The 23,196-nt window shown below is 40.2% G+C and overlaps 2 protein-coding genes across 3 annotated transcripts in view; both read right to left on the bottom strand.

Moving 5' to 3' along the window:
• Positions 1 to 13,297, bottom strand: part of LOC117517449 (long-chain specific acyl-CoA dehydrogenase, mitochondrial-like) — a 33,826-nt gene extending 20,529 nt beyond the window's left edge. The window contains exons 1-6 of one of the 2 annotated variants that reach the window (XM_034178470.1): positions 13,148 to 13,297; positions 4,818 to 4,997; positions 4,590 to 4,727; positions 1,054 to 1,218; positions 904 to 970; positions 649 to 813 (exon numbers count right to left, since the gene is read on the bottom strand). In XM_034178470.1, coding sequence (XP_034034361.1) covers positions 649 to 813; positions 904 to 970; positions 1,054 to 1,218; positions 4,590 to 4,727; positions 4,818 to 4,997; positions 13,148 to 13,233 — 801 coding nt within the window. In that variant the 5' untranslated portion in view covers positions 13,234 to 13,297. Of the gene's footprint in view, positions 1 to 648; positions 814 to 903; positions 971 to 1,053; positions 1,219 to 4,589; positions 4,728 to 4,817; positions 4,998 to 12,413; positions 12,871 to 13,147 lie in introns of those variants that run through there. The other variant, XM_034178480.1, reaches the window with a different exon arrangement.
• A 4,048-nt stretch (positions 13,298 to 17,345) lies between these two features.
• On the bottom strand, positions 17,346 to 22,942 carry mylz3 (myosin, light polypeptide 3, skeletal muscle). The gene is made up of 6 exons (XM_034178459.1): positions 22,806 to 22,942; positions 22,312 to 22,339; positions 19,406 to 19,549; positions 19,155 to 19,325; positions 18,953 to 19,030; positions 17,346 to 17,528 (listed from the first exon to the last, which is right to left on the bottom strand). The coding sequence occupies exons 1-6, from the start codon at positions 22,806 to 22,808 to the stop codon at positions 17,500 to 17,502; spliced, it is 453 nt and encodes a 150-aa protein (XP_034034350.1). The 5' UTR covers positions 22,809 to 22,942; the 3' UTR covers positions 17,346 to 17,499.
• Positions 22,943 to 23,196: the final 254 nt, after the last annotated feature.

Raw genomic sequence — 23,196 nt, 5'->3', positions numbered from 1 at the left:
GGTCTCAATCACTGCACGTTGCACCCACATCCCCACTATCACACATATATATAACACAATTAAGATATCTATGCTTTTGCCAGATTGTGCATGGAGCTGTACGCCTCTCCACACTCCACCGCTGTGCTCATGATTGCTTCTGGCTCTCAATTTTCACCCCACGCCAATGAAATCACTCACTGCTCTATCCAAAACAGAAAACAATCTGCATTTCATTTTAGCTACTCTAACCCGACAACCAAATCCACATACAAGCAGAAATTTGTTTCAAGACGCATTAAATAAATTATAATAATAAATAAAATAATTTGTAAAATTTGTCTTCTATGCATCATGCAGCACTTGCTCTGCTCACATAACCTGAATTTTGCTCAATATTACCCCCGTATCTGCACAAATTACATCCAACTATTCATGTTTTTTGAATCAAAATGTGTCCCGATAATATAATTTTTTTTTTTTTTTGGTAAATGTTTAAAGCTTTCCTGACTGCTCACACTGTTCTACAACACACCTTTCCCCACATATTACACCCATTTTCAGGCCTGGAATGGGTATCTTTTTGGGACAAAGATGTACACCATCTGGTACCAAATATCAGCAATGGGAGGCTGCCTTAAGAGTGAACAACAGTCTCAGGGATTGTACCTGTGCCTTCAGGCCAATCTTCTCCAGCTTGCGTCCCTTGTGGAAGCCCTTCATGCCGGCCTCCACCAAAAACAGACTGATGCCATGTGCTGCAGATTTGGCGTCACGGTCTGTGACAGCCACAACCACCACAACATCACACAGCCAACCATTTGTTATGAAAACCTGAAGAGGAGCAAGACAGAACAACTCAAAAAGCTTATGCTTCCACAGCTCAGAAATCTTTTTTTTTTTTTTTTAAACACCCTGCAGTACCTTGTTGCCATTGAGGATCCAGTCACTGCTGTCCTTTTTGGCATACGTCCTCACACCCTGAAGATCACTGAGCACAGAAGGCAATCAAAGAAACGCTCATTTAACAATATGTTTCCTGATTTTTGAACTTTTGGGATAAAACCTCCCAACCTGCCTGCTCCTGGCTCTGTCATGGCGATGGCTGAGATGCATTTCCCAGCAATCATCTTGGGGATGAAGCGGTCGATCTGTTCATTGGTGCCATAGTTGACGATGTAAGGCATGATGATATCAGAGTGCACCATGATTCCTGGACCTGTGCAGTTGCAATACGCCCTGGAAGACAAACACAGAACCTGTGTGTACCTTTAAATAAACTTTCCTGTGATTTGTTGATGGATAAGTAGCTGACAAACAACCTCATGAGGTGCATGTACTCAACAAAAATATAAACGCAACACTTTTGGTTTTGCTCCCATTTTGTATGAGATGAACTCAAATATCTAAAACTTTTTCCACATACACAATATAACCATTTCCCTCAAATATTGTTCACAAACCAGTCGAAATCTGTGATAGTGAGCACTTCTCCTTTGCTGAGATAATTCATCCCACCTCACAGGTGTGCCATACCAAGATGCTGATTAGACACCATGATTAGTGCACAGGTGTGCCTTAGACTGTCCACAATAAAAGGCCACTCGGAAAGGTGCAGTTTTGTTTTATTGGGGGGGGATACCAGTCAGTATCTGGTGTGACCACCATTTGCCTCATGCAGTGCAACACATCTCCTTCGCATAGAGTTGATCAGGTTGTCAATTGTGGCCTGTGGAATGTTGGTCCACTCCTCTTCAATGGCTGTGCAAAGTTGCTGGATATTGGCAGGAACTGGTACACGCTGTCGTATACGCCGGTCCAGAGCATCCCAAACATGCTCAATGGGTGACATGTCCGGTGAGTATGCTGGCCATGCAAGAACTGGGACATTTTCAGCTTCCAAGAATTGTGTACAGATCCTTGCAACATGGGGCCGTGCATTATCCTGCTGCAACATGAGGTGATGTTCTTGGATGTATGGCACAACAATGGGCCTCAGGATCTCGTCACGGTATCTCTGTGCATTCAAAATGCCATCAATAAAATGCACCTGTGTTCTTCGTCCATAACAGATGCCTGCCCATACCATAACCCCACCGCCACCATGGGCCACTCGATCCACAACATTGACATCAGAAAACCGCTCACCCACGCTGTCTGCCATCTGCCCTGAACAGTGTGAACCGGGATTCATCCGTGAAGAGGACACCTCTCCAACGTGCCAAACGCCAGCGAATGTGAGCATTTGCCCACTCAAGTCGGTTATGACGACGAACTGGAGTCAGGTCTAGACCCCGATGAGGACGACGAGCATGCAGATGAGCTTCCCTGAGATGGTTTCTGACAGTTTGTGCAGAAATTCTTTGGTTATGCAAACCGATTGTTTCAGCAGCTGTCCGAGTGGCTGGTCTCAGATGATCTTGGAGGTGAACATGCTGGATGTGGAGGTCCTGGGCTGGTGTGGTTACACATGGTCTGCGGTTGTGAGGCTGGTTGGATGTACTGCCAAATTCTCTGAAACGCCATTGGAGACGGCTTATGGTAGACAAATGAACATTCAATACACGAGCAACAGCTCTGGTTGACATTCCTGCTGTCAGCATGCCAATTGCACGCTCCCTCAAATCTTGCGACATCTGTGGCATTGTGCTGTGTGATAAAACTGCACCTTTCAGAGTGGCCTTTTATTGTGGGCAGTCTAAGGCACACCTGTGCACTAATCATGGTGTCTAATCAGCATCTTGGTATGGCACACCTGTGAGGTGGGATGGATTATCTCAGCAAAGGAGAAGTGCTCACTATCACAGATTTAGACTGGTTTGTGAACAATATTTGAGGGAAATGGTGATATTATGTATGTGGAAAAAGTTTTAGATCTTTGAGTTCATCTCATACAAAATGGGAGCAAAACCAAAAGTGTTGCGTTTATATTTTTGTTGAGTATATATTGTTTCTCAACACTCAATAAAATATGTATCGCTGGACATCTGATACTCGATATGTATCACGATATCGATACATTGATGTGCTTAATATTGCTTATATAAATTTTATTTAAATTCATGCATAAATTATAATGTGAGGTGTTAACGTGGAACCCAGCTTTTCAATACCTTAGTTATCCTGCTTAATGTGTGTTGTATTCGTATTTTCCTTTATACATTTTCGCCTTTTCTTTGCCTTTATCCCGAACTGACATCACAACCTACATGTGTGTTTGATGAATAGCAGCCACAACAAACTTAGTCATTTTCACATTTATGGGTTCCCTCACCTGAACTGACCTGATTTTAAAGCTCAAATCCCAAACAGACCCAGTTATCCCCAAGCTTTGACACTGCTTAAAAAAAAATCATAATAATAATTTGCTTCACATCCCAATTTATTTATACAGGGGGCGCATTCCAATCCTTTTTCCGTCTGGTTTTCCCAACACAATCTCTGAGCATAAATGTTTCTAAAACTCACGGCGGGTGTGCTTCTTCTGTTCGCTGCATTGCACCGCATTGTGAGACACAGCAAGATTCACCACCGATATATCATAAATAATACTGAATGTGAAAGTCTTATACCAGTGCTTTGATAATACTATGACCTGGTATAGACCCCAGCATTTGATGATTAGGTTATTTCCCACAACAACCTCAGGTATGCCCAGCAGGTGGCAGACCGGTATATTAAATAAGCAAAACAAACTTTCTTTCTTTGCTGATGTTCACTAGTTTTTTTCTCATTATATGCCCTTTTGATTTGGAGATTTAGAACATGATGGCATTTATCATTTTAGTTATTGTGTTAAACAAGCGGGGATAGACTCATCTACTGATCTTGCAATTCACTCAGTTTATTTTACAGGGTAAGTGTCTCGACTTTTCTGATATTTGTTGATTTAATATTCCCTGTTAACCTGATAAACCCACAGTAGCCCATCCCAATGTAAAGACATTCATGCAAAAAAAAAAAAAAAATCTGTTATTCTGTATGATTTTTGTCCACATAAACATTTCCACAGATACCAAATAATTTCAATATAACACTCAGTTTTCCGTGAGTTGCATAGACTTTCATAAGAAGGTGCTGTATTTTTTGAGGTAAGATTTTTCTTAACAAGCATGTAGTAATAACCCACAGCACCCTGGGCAAATCCTGATCAGTTTATCATTGAGAGGTGGTACTTTTAAGCAGTAGGCTTTTACAAAGTACAGTTCAGTGAGTGTGAACTTTGATGTTTTAACCCTAAAATCAATAGGTTTCTTGGGGTCACAATGCAAAATGCATCTACCAAATTGGTGGCAATTGGGCAGTGAAGGAAAATAAAAAAGTTAGCACACTCACTTTTTTTTTTTTTTTTACAAAGTATGTGCCAATGACCTTGACCTTTTGACCCTAAAAATCAACCAGCTTCTTAGAGTCACTAAAAAATAATAAAAATAAAAAAGGCTCCACCAGAAGCACATCTTAACTGTTTGGTTTTGGTGTTGCCACGATTAAAAACACTGTATCACTGCCTAAATACTTATGGGCCTGACCATACACCTCCAGCTTTATCTTTACTCGCTTCAACTTAGTTTGACTTTTGTCACATTACAACCTCAGAGAAGATGACTCACTGCTCCTCCCACACGACAGCAGCAGAAAACAGGTCACCTCCAATGCCACCGTGTTCCTCTGGTGTCATTATTCCCAGCAGGCCTTGTTGCCCGGCCTTCTCCCAGAACTCTCTGCTGACCTGACCCGACTTCTCCCACCTGGAGTGGAGGGGAACGCATTCAAGCAAGGTTAACAAAGACCAACTCTTGTGCCTTTTATGAGAGTATAAAAGCAACACTGCTACCTACTCGCTGTGGTATGGAACTGCCTCTTCTTGGAAGAAGCGCCGGACATTTTGTCTGAAAAGATCATGGTCCTCAGTGAAAATGCGACGGGTACCGATATCCATCAGGGTCTTGGCGGTGGAGGGCTCGGGACGAACTGAGCGGACAGGCTGACCATGACGATTAGCTTCTGCATGCTTTAACCTACAGTAATTAATAGATGTCAAAAAAAAACAAAAACACTTTAAGGCAACAAGACCTGGCAATCATTGGGCATAAAGTATATTTTCAACAAGTGGGATAGCAAAAAATTTCATCAAGACAGCGTGAAATGGTCCAGCCTCCATGTAAAACATATTTGGTTTAGTTAGGACAATCAAAACCCAAACAAACTATTGATAATTTTGTGGAAAGAAAATACAAACTGGTTGCTGGGTGAAATGTTTCTATAATGATCCCAGCAGAAAGTATGCAGTACTGACTACCTGGATGTAGTTGCTATGCTGAGATGGCCTTCATACATTTTTAGTTAGGTTCTATTTTCAGATAAGTAGACTACACAAGGCATTTTCTGTTAAATGTAGACAGCAGGCTGAATCTTATGTATTTGACCTGCTGAGTTCAAAAATTGCTGTTGGCATGCTGTATCTTTACTCTTTCACCTTCTAATTTGCATAAAACAAAATGGCCACCCATTTTGTCAAATTTCCCCACAAGTTTTCTTGTATTTGCCTTAGAAACAGAAATAAAAGATCTATTCTTATGTATTTTGACCTGCATAATTCAAATATTGTTGTTAGAATACTGTATCTCTACTCCTTCACTGCCTAATTTGCATAAAACAAAATGGCGGTTTTCACATTTTCCCAAAATTTAATTATTTTTGAACAAGAAAGGCAATGAAAACTCTTATCTTTGTGTTATTTGAACTGCTGAATTCATAGTTTCTTATTTGCGAGCTGTATCTTCTCTCTTTCATCCCTAATATCAAATCAAATCAATTTTATTTATATAGAGCCAAAATACTACAAACAGTTGCCCCAAGGCACTTTATATTGTAAGGCAAAAGCCATACAATAATTACAGAAAAACCCCAGCGGTCAAAACGACCCCCTATGAGCAAGCACTTGGCGACAGTGGGAAGGAAAAACTCTCTTTTAACAGGAAGAAACCTACAGCAGAACCAGGCTCAGGGAGGGGCAGTCTTCTGCTGGGACTGGTTGGGGCTGAGGTGAGAGAATCAGGAAAAAGACATGCTGTGGAAGAGAGCAGAGATCAATCACCAATGATTAAAAGCAGAGTGGTGCATACAGAGCAAAAAGAGGTAAATAAAAAGAAACACTGGGTGCATCATGGGAAACCCCCTAGCAGTCTAAGTCTATAGCAGCATAAATAAGGGATGGTTCAGGGTCACCCGATCCAGCCCTAACTATAAGCTTTTTCAAAAAGGAAAGTTTTAAGCTTAATCTTCCCATTCCCATGCCTCCCATTCTACTCTTACAAACCCTAGGAACTACAAGTAAGCCTGCAGTCTGAGAGCGAAGCGCTCTATTGGGGTGATATGGTACTAAGAGGTCCCTAAGATAAGATGGGACCTGATTATTCAAAACCTTATAAGTAAGAAGAAGAATTTTAAATTCTATTCTGGAATTAACAGGGAGCCAATGAAGACAGGCCAATATGGGTGAAATATGCTCTCTCCTTCTAGTCCCTGTCAGTACTCTAGCTGCAGCATTTTAAATTAACTGAAGGTTTTTCAGGGAACTTTTAGGACAACCTGATAATAATGAATTACAGTAGTCCAGCCTAGAAGAAATAAATGTATGAATTAGCTTTTCAGCATCACTCTGAGACAAGATATTGCACAAATGCAAAAAAGCAGTCCTACATATTTGCTTAATATAAGCATTGAAGGACATATCCTGATCAAAAATGACTCCAAAATTTCTCACAGTATTACTAGAGGTCAGGGTAATGCCATCCAGAGTAAGGATCTGGTTAGACACCATGTTTCTAAGGTTTGTGGGGCCAAGTACAATAACTTCAGTTTTATCTGAGTTTAAAAGCAGGAAATTAGAGGTCATCCATGTCTTTATGTCTGAAAGACATTCCTGCAGTTTAACTAATTGGTGTGTGTCCTCTGGCTTCATGGAAAGATAAAGCTGGGTATCATCTGCGTAACAATAAAAATTTAAGCAATGCTTTCTAATAACACTGCCTAAGGGAAGCATGTATAAAGTGAATAAAATTGGTCCTAGCACAGAACCTTGTGGAACTCCATAATTAACCTTAGTCTGTGAAGAAGATTCCCCATTTACATGAACAAATTGTAATCTATTAGATAAATATGATTCAAACCACTGCAGCGCAGTGCCTTTAATACCTATGGCATGCTCTAGTCTCTGTAATAAAATTTTATGGTCAACAGTATCAAAAGCTGCACTGAGGTCTAACAGGACAAGCACAGAGATGAGTCCACTGTCTGAGGCCATAAGTAGATCATTTGTAACCTTCACTAATGCTGTTTCTGTACTATGAATGTACATGTAATATGCATGAAACAACATGGCCACCTGCTGTTTTCATACTTTGTAGAAGCTTGTATAGCTTCAACACCAGAGAGCTACTTCTTTCGACACCAGAGGGCAGGCCTCACTGGCTAGTGGCCAGGCACATGGTGCCATAGTGACTCAACAGCAGCAGCAGCAGTCACAGCATAGACGTGGTCAATCAAACTGCATTGTTCCATGATATATTTGTGGAGTTCATCCTTTCACAATCATGTGTGAAAGGATGAACTCCTTTCAGGGAACAATGCAGTTTGATTGAGACTCTGAGGTACTTTGTTCATCTATATCTGTGCATGTTCTAGTGTGCTGGTTTGTGTGTACAAGTTCCATTCTTGTGGTACTGGTTTTGTAGTATAATATATTATACTTAGTAGCATTAGATTAGATTTAGTGACCCTAGCACTGACAGTGGTAGGGTCACTCGGTTCAAGAAGGGAGTAAAGCAAGAGCTTTTGCCACAAACAACGGATGCTGCACAACTTCACATCAAAAGGAGCCACCATCAGGCAGCTACTTGGCTGCCAGCACACAAAGCATATCCTCAAGTTCCCCCAGCATTAGGCATGGGCTGAGAGCGGAGAAACGGAGAGTTAATGCTAACTCTGCTCACATTACCAGAGTCCTGCTTGCAACTGGTGAGCTGCAGTTGTACATCTGGCTGATCCTCTCATCACTGCAAATGCAGGAAATCTGGCATGCCTTGCTGCGGGTCAAGCAAATGCATCTCTAACTGCTGCAACGTGGATGCATCATAGACTGAGTAGGGATAAACCTTTGTGTTTATTACTATGTTTCTATCAATGCAGAAATTTATATATGTATATATTGTTAAGTACAAGACTTTAAAGTCATCTGGTAGCTTTCCAACAACAATATTTAAATTCAGCAGGTCAAATTACATAGAAATATAAGTTGTATATTCTCATCCAAAGCAAATAGCAACACAATTCTGACAAATTTGATGAAGCGGGCAGCCATTTTCTTTTATGCAAATTAGGGGTGAAGGAGTAAAGATACAGCTTGCCAACAACAATATTTGAATTCAGCAGGTCAAAATACATAGAAAGGGATGTTTAGTTTGCTTTCATAGTACTTATATAAACAAAATTGTGGAAATTTTGATGTAATTGGTGGCCATTTTGCCTTATGCAAATTAGGGGATAAGGGGTAAGGGGAATTTTTGAACTCAACAGGTCAAAATGCATAGGAATCAGTCTGTTGTCTGCTTTTAACAGAAACTGCCTTGGGCACTTTATAAAATAACAAATAACACTAACAATCCAGCTTCAGCATGTACTGTGGCCTACACAAAAATAGTAAGGTTCCATTTTCAGAAAAGAAGCTTGTACAACCGCAATTCCAATGAAGCTGGGACATTGTGTAAAATGTAAATAAAAACAGAATGCAATGATTTGCAAATCCTCTTTAACCTATATTCAATTGAATACACCACAAATACAAGATATTTAATGTTCAAACGGATAAACTTTATTGTTTTTGTGCAAATATTTGCTCATTTTGAAATGGATACATGCAACACGTTTATGTATATGTCACCCTAACCACAACCTCTGCTTAATTTTATATGCATTTACATTTGAAACCAGAATACCGCAATTGTCAGGTGGAGGCTTCTGATTGGTGGACTACTGCCATAAGAACCTTACTTGTTCTGTGAGAATTGTTTGACTCCCTGACAAAGGCTGTGACACTGAAACAAGTTTTTCTTTTAAAAGTTCATGATGACTTGCCCATAATAATAAAGGCTTTTAACTTTTTTGTTAGGAGAGTGCCTTATTTTGCCATAATTTGATTCAAGTATTAAGGAATTATAACATTTGTGATTAGAATGTGGTAAATACAGGGCAGGGCTGGTAAAAAACAAAACAAAACAAAAAACAAACAAAAAAATCTGACTTTTTCTAAAAAGTCAGGTTTTTTTTTATTTTTATCGATTTAAATAGACTTTTTTCATTTTTATTTACTTCACTCTTCTAAATGAGACTATACTAATAATATCATTAGTTATAATATTTGTCAACATGTTAAGTCGCCCACTTTGAAATTAAAGTAGGTTGAGAGCTTGAATTTTAAAATTTGTGATGTGGAGCTATTTTAAACCAATTCCTGGAGAATTCAAATGCCCTGGTGCAATACATCATGTAAGGTGGATGAGTAAGGTGATCTATACCATTAAAGTATGCCTTTTCTGTGATGTAAACATCTTTACTGTTACCGTTTACAGCAGGGGTGCCCAATGAAAGACTCGTTTAATGAGTCTTTCATTGGATTCAGGTGTGTTGGAGCAGGGAGACAACTAAGAGTGTCAGCAAGGTATATAATTTTGCAAATAACTGATGTGAACGCTATTGGCCTGTATGACCCTGGATTCCTGGCTTCCTTACCTGGTTTTAAAATAGGAACCACAACTGCCAGCCTCCAAGAAGCTGGTAACTCTCCCATTTCCCACACATTATTAAGCAGAGCTAAGATCTCATACAAAAATACCTCATCAAAGTGCTTAAAAATCTCATACCCTAACCCATCCTTTCCTGGTGCGGTTTTGCCTTCTCTATTAATAGCATTCTGCAATTCCTTCAACGAAAATAATAAATTAACAGGGTCAAAATTATCAACATTAACCTCAAGTTTAAAATTTTGATCAGTCAACGTCTTATTCCTTTGCCTGCTCCCATCCACTCAAATATTATCACCGCAATGAACTTCCTGGAACTTCTCGGCCATCATATTTGCTTTCTGGCTGTCACATAAGGCTTCCACCCCCTTATGCGTTAACACAGGAATTAATCTTCGCCTACAAATCCCTGCCATATGAGAATAAACATGCAAATTTACGAGAAATAACATGCAAATTTGTGAGATTAAGAACATGCAAATCAGCAAGAAAAAAGTAGCAAATTTGCCACAATTAAACATGCAAATTTTCAAGATTATAAACATGCAAATATGAGAGAAAAAAAGCAGCAAATTTGCAAGAAAAATGGAGCAAATTTGCAAGATTAAACACGCACATTTTCGAGATTATAAACACGCAAATCTGTGAGGAAAAAAGTAGCACATTTAACGCTAGCTACATTAACATAATAATTTGATAAACAGCCAAATCAACATAGCTAACATCCAGGCTAGCTGTTACCTGCATTTGCATTAACCGCAAGCACAAGCATTATAGCATTATTTCTCTTATCTCTCAGACATTAAATATTGAAACCGCTGTCCCTGTATAATTCTTTCTGACATCACTAAGGCGCCAATAGGCTGCATTTGCATGTGCATTGATGTACCTGTAGTTTTACGTGTTCTACTTTCACGATGTCTTTTTCTCGCAAATATACATATTTATAATCTCGCAAATTTGCGTGTTAATTCTCGTAAATTTGTATGTTTATTCTCGTATATTTGTGACTTTAAAACTCGAAAATGTAATCTCCATTTTTTTCCCCATGTTTGAATGGCCCCAATACACGGTCATAGGTCATCGTGTTTGAAGTGACCAAACATTCAAAATGCAACAAGATTGCCAGAAATGACAAGCTTTAAGGTGCGTTTACACATAACGACGACAAGTCACGAATGCCACAAAGTATACATTCTTGGTTGCTGATCATGAATGTGATGATTCGGGGCAGAGGCGTCAGGTGTCCTCAGGAACTGCTGCAACCTGTTACCACATGTTATGATTAATGGCACATGTTGCTGGAGAATTATCAGGAACCATTACACGGGGTCAAGAATAAGTTTCCGCATTGTTGCACACTGTTACGCGCATAGTTACGTTCTGTCACACAGAGGTGGGCGATACCGGGAATTTTGGTATTGAGCCGATACCAAGTAAATACAGGCCCAGTATCGCCGATATTCATACTTTTTCATATTTAAGCTTCATAGATCCAAAGGATCCAAAAGACCTAGGATAGAATTTCGCCAAACATTGTACGTGACAACAAAATACTTTATTATCACAATCAACATTTTTGTTTAAAAAAATAATCACTCAACACAACTTAAAATCTCCTGAGGTAGAGGGCTGACAAACCACAATACAAGGGTGTGCTGCTCCGTGTTGTGTGACACAGCACAGTGCTACTCTTACAGATAGAGAGTAGACTTTGATGAATCTGCGTGTGCAGCAGTCAGTGCGTGCAGGTGAGAAAAAAAGCCTGTACACGAGGATCATTCAATATCAATACCAGCGTTGGTATCGATATTAGGATCGATCCGCCCACCTCTACTGTCATGTTGTGAATGAGGCAAATTGTCTCCACACACACACACATATATTCATCCAGCTGCTGAACAATTCACATCGCTCCTGTTTGCTCCACAGAAGAAGAACTTTGAGACTGCATGTTTCATTGTGCTCTGTGCCATGGAGTGGCGCAAAGAGGAGGAGGAGACAGACAGCCAGATGTGTGGCTCCACGCGGCTCTCGTCTCGGTCGTTTTCCCAAACATCAGGCACATGCATCAGGTGAAACACCTGCAGGAGCGCGCTGAGGAGCATTGGAACGAAACTTTTAGCCGACTTGGCATCACTGTCCTTCTTCAGCATACTGTAGCAATGAAACTGAATGCGGTGCAGCAGGGTTTAACTGTGCACACGTCAGAGAAGAACGCTGTCACGCTCTATTAATGATCACCACAAATCAAGACGGATCAACACGCTCAGTTGCGACCTCCACGACATGAGGCGAAATAGACCTTATCGGAGTTCCGCGCGTGCAGGGGTTGATGGCATGCCAGTGTTACAAACAAACCCCAGTGCTTCACTCGCTTCGGCAAAACAGTTCAATATCGCTCATGAGCGCATGCTCTTCAAGGACGTTTTGCATCTAAATCACACCAATTTGACAACAAAACGATATTCAGAAGCTTTTCTGGTAGGAAATAAAAATGTGGGCAAGCGAAAAACTTCTTCAGACAGGTAAAACTGGTCACCAGCCTGCACGAAAACAGGCTGTGGTAGAGGGATCAACAAGCACTAAAACAGGTAGAAAAATCATTAAGAAATAAGCTTTATTATCACATACCTGCTTTAGCTCATAGCAAAGTTGAAGTGTTGGGTTTGGGTGCAGTTTCGTGCGTTTCCCATCAGTAAAGTGAACACTGTAGACACGAGAATTATCCAGTTCTTAACACTGCCGGACCCCAGCTGCTGCTTTCTGTTCACTAACTTTGTCCATTCTGCTCTCCTGGCTGGCTCAGTTGGGAATGGGAATAGCTGAAATGGCCTTGGACAATCACAATCCCCAGATGCAAGCCTACAGGTGTGTACCACACTCTGCTCTCATCGCTCAACAGATTATGTGCCATTCCCACAGTCTTTCACTGCACATATCCTGCCCATCTTGCCTCTACTACCAGTTGAACATCTGCTGCTGGTCTGGGAGCTGTGGATCACTGAAGTCCAAGTGTTGAGAGAGAAATAAGCACGAATCGCTGATGTAAACAAAGCCTGATGCAACAGTAAGCAGCGCCTGACGTGCGCGTACGTGGGTTTGTTTGTAACGATAGCGGCGACCGGAAGTGGATTCCTGACATGCGCACTCGTAACTCCGATATGGCGTGAGGGTGGTACGTGACATTCGTGTAAGATTTTTTGACAGCCTGAAACATGCTCCACGAAAATCACGAATATCACACACTATTAAGAAACCAATTCAGATGTGTTAAGTCACGTTGAGAATGTCAGGAATGTGCCACGAATGACAAAAATATGACGTTCATAACGCGTCTATGCGTGAACGCAGCATTACAGTTTTACCTGATGGCCACAGCGGAGAAAATGTGAGCACGACCGCAAACATTTTTCAGCCCAAAACTCGCTGAGACAAACTTTTTAACAAACATTCTCAAGAAAAAAAACACAAAAAAGGACAGCCACCTCTTCTACTTCTGTCAAGTTAAACGGCCGTTGGCATCGCACGAATTGGAGCATTACCGCCTCCCGCTGGACTGGAGTATGCAGCGGTTACAAAATAAATATTTACAGATTTCATCAAATAAACAAACGTTCCAAATTGTGTTAAAAAGGTATGTGCATAAAAAAGGCACAGTAATAATGACTTTCCTTCTGTAATATTAAATATTCATAACTGCAAGAATATAATACCACTGTATTATTACAAAATCTAATAATAAAAATAATAATTTATCTATTTTGAACAGCCCATCTAGGAAGGATTTGGCTGAAATTAATAATTAAATTAAAGTAGCTATGTTTTTATTTATATATTTATGCATTGGTATTCATGAATACCAATGCATTTTTTTAAATCAGACAACCATATCATCAAATGGGATGGTAAATGGACTGCATTTACATAGTGCTTTTCTATCTGCATCAGACGTTAAAAGTGCTTTACAATAATGCCTCACATTCACCCCAATGTCAGGCTGCTGCCATGCAACATGCGGGACCTTGATTTTCCGGTCAGGCTGGGATTTGAACCGAAGATCCTTTGGTCTCCTCTGGTCTCAAGCCCAACGCTTTAACCACTAGACCATCACCCCACCCCCCGGTGATGGTCCCCTGGTTTCATTACGTTAAATCCTGTTTTGATCCCCAAGGGTTTTTGAAAGAGCAGCACAGTGGATTGATTAGCACTGTTGCCTTACAGCAAGAAGGTCATGGGCTCGATTCCAACCTCGATTTAGAAAGTTGACATATCTGATGTTAAAATTTACATGCAGCTGAGTCAATAAAATAAGTGTCACATGATGCTGCAAATTCCACATTCATAACTGGATTTTTTCCCCCCAGTCACCTGTGACTCATAAACAAACTTTCATATTTTTGTGTGGGCTGATAACCTGTTTATATCTACCACAAAAAAACAGAATATAATAAAATAGAATAGAATACATGTTGCCATCATTGCATTTCTGCAATGAAATTCTGGGGGCACTTTCCAAACTGCTATACGCAAAAAACAACACAATAGCAGCTTTAAAAATAAACAACAAACAGCTTCACAGGATGGCAAGACCTTCTTAAAATACCAAAAAAGCTGCATAATAAATTATTAAGATGCTTAAGGCATGGTGAGGTAGGTTTGTTTTGATTCTATTATTTATTGCACATGTTAATATCCGTTACTGAATGTCTGTGTTTGTGTTTGTGGGAGGTGGACGGGGTGGGGTGATGGAGGCTGCAGCTCACAGAGTCTAAGTCAGGGAGCTCAGCTCCTACAATCCTCTGAACTGTCTTCACCACCCGGGACAGATCTTTTCTGTTCTCTGCCATGCAGCTGTTGCACCACACTGTGCATTCGTGGCAGAGATTGCTCTCGATGGTGCTTCTATAGAAGTTCCTGAGCAGCTGTGGAGCCAGACCAGCCTGCTTCAGCTTCCTCAAGGAAAAACATTCTCTACTGGGCTTTTTTCACCAGGTTGTGGGTGTGTAATGTCCACGTCAGATCCTTGGTGATGTGGGTGCCAAGGAACCTGACTGAGTTCATCCTCTCCACCTCTTCTCTGCTGATGTGTAGTAGGGGCTGTGAGACTCTCCTGGTCCTCCTGAAGTCTATGATGACCTCCTTGGTTTTGATGGTATTGAGGACCACCAAGTCGTGTGTACACCACTCTGTCAGGTGTTTCACCTCCTCCCTGTACCAGGTTTCGTTGTTGTCCCTGATAAGACCTACCACCGTAGTGTTGTTGGCACACTTTATCAGGGTGTTGGAGGAGTCAGGTTCCCCATCCTGACATTCTGAGGTCTGTTGGTCAGGAAATCCATAATCCGTGAACAGAGTGAGGTGGGTAGTCCAAGGTTGGTGGGTTTATAGAACAGTTTATTAGGGATTACAGTATTAAATGCACTGCTAAAATCTGAAAAGAGCATCTTGCCATATGTGTTTGGCTGCTCCAGGTGAGCCAGGTCTGTGTGGAGTGCCATGGAGACAGCATCCTCTGTAGATCTGTTCATTCGGTATGCAAACTGATGGTTGTCCAGGTCTGCAGGGATGGTGTTTTTGATGTGTGCTAACACCATCCTCTCAAAGCACTTCAGAATGGCCGGGGTGATGGAAACTGGGTGACAGTCATTGAGGGTTGTGACAGCAGGCTTTTTGGACACAGGAACAATAGTAGACCAATTGATCAGGTGGGTACAGCAGCTTGTTATAGGGAGTGGTTAAAGATGTCTGTGTACACCCCAGCCAGCTGGTCAGTGCAGTTCAGTAGGCCGCCTGTCACACCATCTGGTCCAGCTGCTTTGGTGGTGTTGATCCATTTCAAGGTGGATCTCACCTAGTGCTGCTGGAGAATAAGTGTCAGCTCCTCTTCAGGCTGGATTCTTTCAGCAGGCTGGGCTCTTCCCTCCTGCAGAATATCTTATCATCAAACATAAATCAATAAAATACTCTAGCAGGTGATTTCACTGATGAACTCATCCTATCTGCTCAAAGTGATGTTAACCAGTGAAATCACCTGCTGGAGTCAGTGGTTGCAAAGAAAACTTGCACCCTCTTGGCCCTTTCTGGAATACTTTGGACACCACTGTGTCTATCTACCATAATGTTGGTAAATAGATCGCTGAACTGAAAACATTGAACTTTTATTGGATTTATGTGCAATTCACCCCCCCCCCCCCAATTAAAAGAAAGCTGTTGGTGTTGAGTATTTGAAAACAGGAGGACTTTTAGTGTTACTTTTCATTACTTAATAAACATGATCAACCAAGTTGTTGAGAAATATCATCAGTTTTTTTTTTAAAAAGAGAAATAATGGACAATATGTTTGCCTGTGACCTGGGTACAAGCGCCACAACATAAATAAACATGTTCTGGAAGCTTTTTCGTTATTTTATATATATATATATATATATATATATATATGAAACAAAATTTGCCAAGGATAACACAAGAAAAGAAAGCATAAAACCCATTTCCATTGTGGTCCTCAGTAATAACCATGGTAATAACATGGGTGGAAAATGTTTGTACTGTAACACGACTTCATTTACATAAACAAAAAATTTCTTCCCTGTTAAAATTTAAATTCTAATTATATAATTATATATAATTCTAATTAAATAAGTCTTTAATGACAATGAAATGGAGTTGTTACTTTCTGAACAACAGTGACATCATCCTCAAACATAAAACATAAAAATGTAACCAATCATCTGTTTTGTTTTTTAAAGTAGCTCCACCCCCTCTACCCCTCCTATCAATTCAAATTGGCATTCCATTAATTTACATTTTAGCTTTATGTCCTAACATTCTTTCAAATAATTAACTTGACTTTTTTTAAAAAGTACATTTAAATTGTAACCAAAAAAGTAACAAAATGCAGCCTTATTTCTGGTCGCTGCCATGAATGAGGAACATGATACATGATTTTATCGTTAAAGTGAAGATGGCAAATTTTCAACTCTGAACCATTTTCAAAATTTTAGAAACTGCTGTTTAAAATATTTTTGAAACTGTTCAAAAGTGCACAGTGTAGTGTCCAAAGCAGGTACTGCAGCTATATTGGGAAACAACTGACTGATGTTTTGAAACAGGTGTTGAAGATGTGCCTAATGGATGAAGCTTGTTGATGAAAGTATCATGTTTCATTCATTCTGAAGCTTGTTTCATTGCTTTGCAGGTGCAAATATATTAAGACAATGAAAGCTCAAGAATCAATCCAGATGGGATGTACTTTGGAAAAGTTTATTCTGAAATGAACAGAATGAAAATAAATACAACTTTCCAGGGACTTGGGGGTCGATTGGCGGCCAATCCACAACCATTCTCCAGCACCTTTGGCATTGCTGGGTCAGTGATGGCGTGACTTAATGAGGTGGCAGTGGGAGAGAGGGATCAACCCTCACTTGATGAGTGGTAACCCCTCCTCCCCCATTCCTCACCCCATGCGGTGAGTGGAGATGCGCCCCAGGAGGGGAATAGAGGCCATGTGATGGAGTCTACAATGGAGAGGTGATGGTGAAGTCGAGAGCGACGAAATGGAAAGGAAAACAAAATAAAAGACAAAATGGGTTTCCTTCAACATCCCTTGTGCATAGTCCTTGTCTTTCCTCAGTTGGTCTTTGAAACAGTGTCGATGTCCTGACGCCGTTGGGCTGTGTCGGCAAGCTATAGCTTCCTCAGCACTCCTGCTGCCGGCCTCTTACACAGACATGATGTGTTTGACGAAAGCTGCACGACAAAGAATCCCAAAAGGCAAAAATTAGCAGGAGAAGCCCCACATGGCAAATCCAAATCAGATACCCGAGCAGCCAAAAACTGGCTCATCACACAGAGTGCAAATCTAAGCCAAGTCCCAAAGCTGTTCTTTGTCTGTCACTGGGCCTTTATGACATCATAACGCGATTTCTATCATGTCCATGTTCTGCGGATTTCTGATAAAAATCAGAAGTTGAATCATAATTTTGTAAACTGTTACACGTCAGTTTTTTTTTCATATAAGTTGCTTCAGAATTGAAGTTGCAGGACCTCCCAACCTGGTACAACCCCAATTCCAATGAAGTCGGGACGTTGTGTAAAATGAAAATAAAAACAGAATACAATAATTTGCAAATCGTCTTCAACCTATATTCAATTGCATACACCACAAAGACAACATGTTTAATGTTCAAACTGATAGACTTTGTTGTTTTTGTGCAAATATTTGCTCATTTTGAAATGGATGCCTGCAACATGTTTCAAAAAAGTTCGGACAGTGGAACGTAGACATCCCCATTTTGTGATTATTAGGCTCCATTTCGCCCCATTTTGATCTATTTCATCCATTTCGTATTTTAGTGTAGCTGGTTTGGATAATTTTTTTTTTTTGCTGGTTTGGTGTTTTGTTTGTGTTGTTTTCGTTTCTTTTTTACATAAATAAGATCCAACCTTACCCACCCTACTGTCTTCATACATTCTAAAACATAATAATAAAGCATACCAAACATGCATCGCCTTACTAGTTTAATAATGTTTAGTTATATATTAGCTGGTGAAATGGCACAGAGGCAAAGTGTCTTACAACCTGTAGCACAATGCTAATGGCTAATGTTAGCATGATCGAATAGCTACTTTGTGGAATTTTATTCCAAATATCTGTCATAATATGGCTTGCGCGATTACTTGGCCTAATGGATCATCTACGAAGCATGCACTCTAATTTTTGGTGGCAGCTTATGGACACAGAAAGCTGCTAGTTTGTAATGCAGTTTAAAACCACATCAATCAAATCTGTCTTATTTAAGACTGAATCCTTTGCTAGTTCCCTCACTCAGTTTTCTGAAATTAACACTTCAGTTCGCGAACAAAGTCTATAACTCAGTTAAATTCAGATTAAAAAAAACTGCTGGGCCTTGAGAATGACATTTTCTGCAATAAATAAATAATTTCAATGAAAGGTTTGGGTCATGTAATGACATGAACAAGGTGCCTCATATTTACAGTATGTTTTGTAAAATTTGTGGTCTACCTTTGCTGTATTTGTGAATTAGTGACAGTCTTTGCCTTGTAGCCGCTTTTGTTGTTACCATGTGTTAGCGACAGTGGAATTTACGGCCCTAACCCAGTTAGCCAATCAATTTTTAGAAGGGAGCAGCGCCCCCTGGTGGGTATCTTACCCTCATAGTGCACACTGCCGTTCTCGTCCTCCTGACCGGTCATGAGGGCATCAATCTCTTGCTCATTCATCTTCTCTCCTGCAGCCACATCAGAATCTCCGTTTATACACATGGTCTCGCACCATGCACGCTGAGCACTCTATATTTGTCTGCTTGTATTTTTGACTTTGGTGTGGGGTGGGGGTAGGTATCTGACACTTACCCAAGGTGGACAACACGATGCGCAGCTCAGCGCCCATGACTGTGCCGTTGCCCTCCTTGTCGAAGACGCGCAGACCCTCAACGTAGTCTTCATAAGTACCTTTGGGGAGGGCGTCGGCTTGCTTCAGCATTGGCAGGAAAGTGTCAAAGTTGATCCTCTTGTTGGCCATGTCTATCATCACACAGAGGTTAACATATTAGAGTGGCACAACATCAGAAAATCGCAACAGCATGCATACCGTGGGCTCTCACCATCAGCGGATGGGTTGCCCAGAATGGCAGTGACAGCCTTGTTGGTAGGGTTCTGGCCCAGAGCACGCATGATGTCAGCCACCTGGTTGTAGGCCACCTGGTTATCACCAACTCTGTCAAAGAGGCCGAAAGCCTCCTTGAAATCTGGTCAGAAGAGAAGCGAAAACCTGCGTTACTGCGGGATACCGTAGAATACAAAACCAAAACCTCCGTCAGTGAGAACAGGATTGTCATTGTCACTCAGTAACCTTTGCAGAGTAAAATGTACTCCAGAGGCATTGTTTACAATGCTACCAAGCATGGCTGGGACCCGTACCACCCTTTGGTCACATTAGCTGCAAGCCACACAGTCAAAGCAATCATCTGCAATCATCATTTTTAATCAGTGTGTGTTTTACAGTGACAAGAGACAAGTGGGCGCTATGCTACCGGCTAGGTGGGGCCTAAATAGACAAGAACTCAATTTTATGCACACACTGAGTGATTTGACACGGCGACTTACAATCTGAGTACAGGGTGACTTATGTTGGCTGGTTGTTGGTATAGTTGTAGTCATTTATGATAAAGTTCATATTTACATTGTAAAACATCAAGCCTCAATTACATTTCTTTGTTACAAGGGTTTGATAACGACATTATAGGAATCATTGCTGTTTTTATGGATATATCAGTACATATCATACAAATACATATTTTACACTTTTGCTAGTTTACACTCTGTCCATTTTGCCCATTAAAACAGTGTTTTGACTGGTGTCAAGACTTTCTGCTACATAAATTGTACAAAATCAAGACTTCAGCAGTGGTGGCAGTGCTCATGCTGGCAGGCGTAATTACTGCCCCCCCCCCCCACATTCTGATTTCTTTAAAAATTTCACAGTTGAAAAAAGAAAAATCCGGCTCCTCCCATCAACATATATTTATTTGTTTAAATGCATATAATCTTTTAAATTTGCATAAGAAATTAAGTCATAATTACAAGTAGTATAGCACATAATGCAGCTGTGTTCAATAATCATCATTTTCCTTTTGTGTACACAATCACAGCTCCCAGTTTTTGGTGACACCTCTGGAATGTCTTTGCTGGTATTTATATTTTTTGCTGCAGTTCCATCAGTTACGCAGTGAGTCAGGATCAAGGATGGTGAAACTCTTCAATGAGCTGCAGCAAACTGCAGCAACAGCTGAATCCAGGCTTGCCGGGATATTTCTGCAACTCCTACCAGGATCCCATTTAAAAGCAAGCCGTTTAACACATTAATTCAATTTTTGACCCGGAGTAACAGCTGCACTTACACCCCCCCTGTTCTTTGGTTCCTCCAGTTACATTTGGGGTTATGTGGAGAAAACTGATACGCCCGATAAAGTGGCCCGGACCATATAGAGGCATGACACCGTGGGTCGGCTCAAGTGAAACACATGAATGCTGACAGGGGTGTAACCAACACCCGGTGCTGCAAAGGCAGCCAGCTTACTGCCAGATCTGCAGAATCAATGTTTTAAAGTTTGCAGCAACAGCAACTTTATCTGGTTTAGGTTAAGAAATTGATCTTAAAAAAAAAAAAAGGGAGAGAGACAGAATGGGGCATGCAGTATTAAAAGTAGTAAATAGTTTTTTTAAATTGCGGAAACAATTTTACATTTAATATATATATATATATATATATATATATATATATATATATATATATATATATATACACACACACACAGTAAAATCACCAGTGTAAAACTAACACTGACAGTGCACATATGGTCCTACTCTGGTCAGAATGGAGCCATATGTTCACTGTCAGTGTTAATTTAACATTGTTGATTTTACTGTGTATATATATATACATACACGTTATTGTATTGAGAGAATGGCTCATATCTCTGTATGCAAAACAAGTCAAGTTACTAACATTTATAAAACTGGATTCTTTTTATTATTTCTATTCATTTATTGACAGCAATGGCCATTTCTGCAAATCAACTTCCCATATTATCAATACAATTAATGCAAAATATTTCAGAAACCTTTGAAACCTTTCATTCTTTCTATGAATTATTAAAGAATGGCTCTCAACAATTTTTTTTTTCATATCAACTTCTCTTTTGCTTTACAAACAAAACAAAATTTTCCTGAATTTATTTTCATTATTTCTATTGCTTTATCTAGAGAATGGCTCTTATCCATTTGTGGAAATCAACGTTTTATATGATTAAAAAAAATAAAAACAACCCCTCAATTTTACTAATATGGCAGAATTTCTTTTGCTTGAGTTAAAGTATAATCCATTAATCATGACTACAATATACAGTCCCAGTCAAAAGTCAGTTCAGTCGAATGGGAAAGTGCATCCAGACTTTTTATTGGACTGAGAACCAAATAAGTGGAAGCTGATTTTAGCTACAGTGCTGCTGAGAGCATGGAACTGATGGCCATAGAATCTTAAATTTACCTCAGTGTCAGCCAAACTAAAATCAAAGTGAAAAAAATATATTTATAGTCGTCAGTCGGGGTGTGAAAAAAGTAACATCCTGAAACGTGGGCATTTATGTGCCTTATGAACAGGTGATTTTTCAGTGTGGAAAAAAAAAAAAAAAAAAAAATCGGTGAATAATAAAAGGTTCTGTGAGAAAATGCAGCTTCGTCAATCCTGAACTCGGGATCAACACATTTGTAGAATAAATGCCACTGTGATGTGTAAAATGGCTTAGAATAGACATTTCTCAAATACCACTTTGACAATCAGACACAGGTGGGGAATGCTGCATGGCAGGAAAAGAAATTGTGGCCCCACATCCAGCATTTTAACAATAAATGTGGAAACAACAAGCCTCCATCTGAAAACCTTCCATTCTGATGTGAAAAGTGCAAACTGCATCAAGGTGTGGATGCATGTCAGGATTTTGTCACTTACCCTCAATCTGGTCTGCTGTGAACTCGGTCTGTCACACAGAAACACACAGACATGCACATACACACAACACAATGAACAAACACACACATACGGAGAAACAGCGATTAAAACCAATGATTTTTGCACAAATACACAATTGTAAGATATAGTCTTAAAAATGCTCAAACTAAAGTCAGTGGTTTTTGCAAACTGTGTTGGACAAGAAACTCTTCAACATGTTGAGGGTGTATTTTTTTTTTTTTTTAAGGTGTTGCTTCCGAGCCTTTGGACTGTTCAGGAGCGTTTTGTGACCTCAGCTTTAACGGTCAGAGTTGGTTTCTCTCCATTTAGAATTATCGAGATTCTGTGACAATTTACAACTTTTTCCTTATTGAGTGTATCCAAGCTCTCCTTAAAAAGCAAAAAGAAAATAGAAAAATAAAAAAAGAAAAAAGCAGAATAATTCCAGAGGTAATGCCCCAACCCGGAAGGTCCAATCGCCATTGGGTACACACCATTTTGGAAGAGTGGGCGCTGCAGGAGCGGAAAGAAAGGAGAAGAGAAGTTGAAGTCCCAAGACAGAGTGGTCCTGAGCCGCGGTCAGAGCCCCTCTTATTTATCCCGGGTCTGTGATGTCACATATGTTAATGTGGCGGATCAAGTGACATACTGGGACATCTTTAACTTTCTTAGGGCAAACGGAAAGGAGAGCTGTGCACACTCTGAGCAGTGGCAGTCGGTCTTTAGAAGGGGACAAGTCTATTTTAGGAGGCCAAGGAAATGTGTCAAGAGTCCTTAGCTCAACAAATGTTTCACCAAACAATATCTACGAATACAACAAGTGTCATCGTAGTCGTGACACCTGAAGTCATTTCTCTCGAGAGCTGACCTGTGTTGGTGAAAATG

Source organism: Thalassophryne amazonica, chromosome 1, assembly GCF_902500255.1.
Source record: "Thalassophryne amazonica chromosome 1, fThaAma1.1, whole genome shotgun sequence".
Taxonomy (NCBI): Eukaryota; Metazoa; Chordata; class Actinopteri; order Batrachoidiformes; family Batrachoididae; genus Thalassophryne; species Thalassophryne amazonica.
The sequence above is the reverse complement of the archived record's forward strand: the minus strand, read 5'-3'. Positions and strand labels throughout refer to the sequence as shown.

Bases quoted from the DNA above. Each gene is read 5' to 3' on its own strand.
- mylz3 (XM_034178459.1), bottom strand. The intron at 19,550-22,311 runs GTAAGTGACAAA...TCTTCTGACCAG, and splicing joins CACAGCAGACCAGATTGAGG to ATTTCAAGGAGGCTTTCGGC. The intron at 17,529-18,952 runs GTAAGATACCCA...TTTGTCGTGCAG, and splicing joins CGGCAGTGTGCACTATGAGG to CTTTCGTCAAACACATCATG.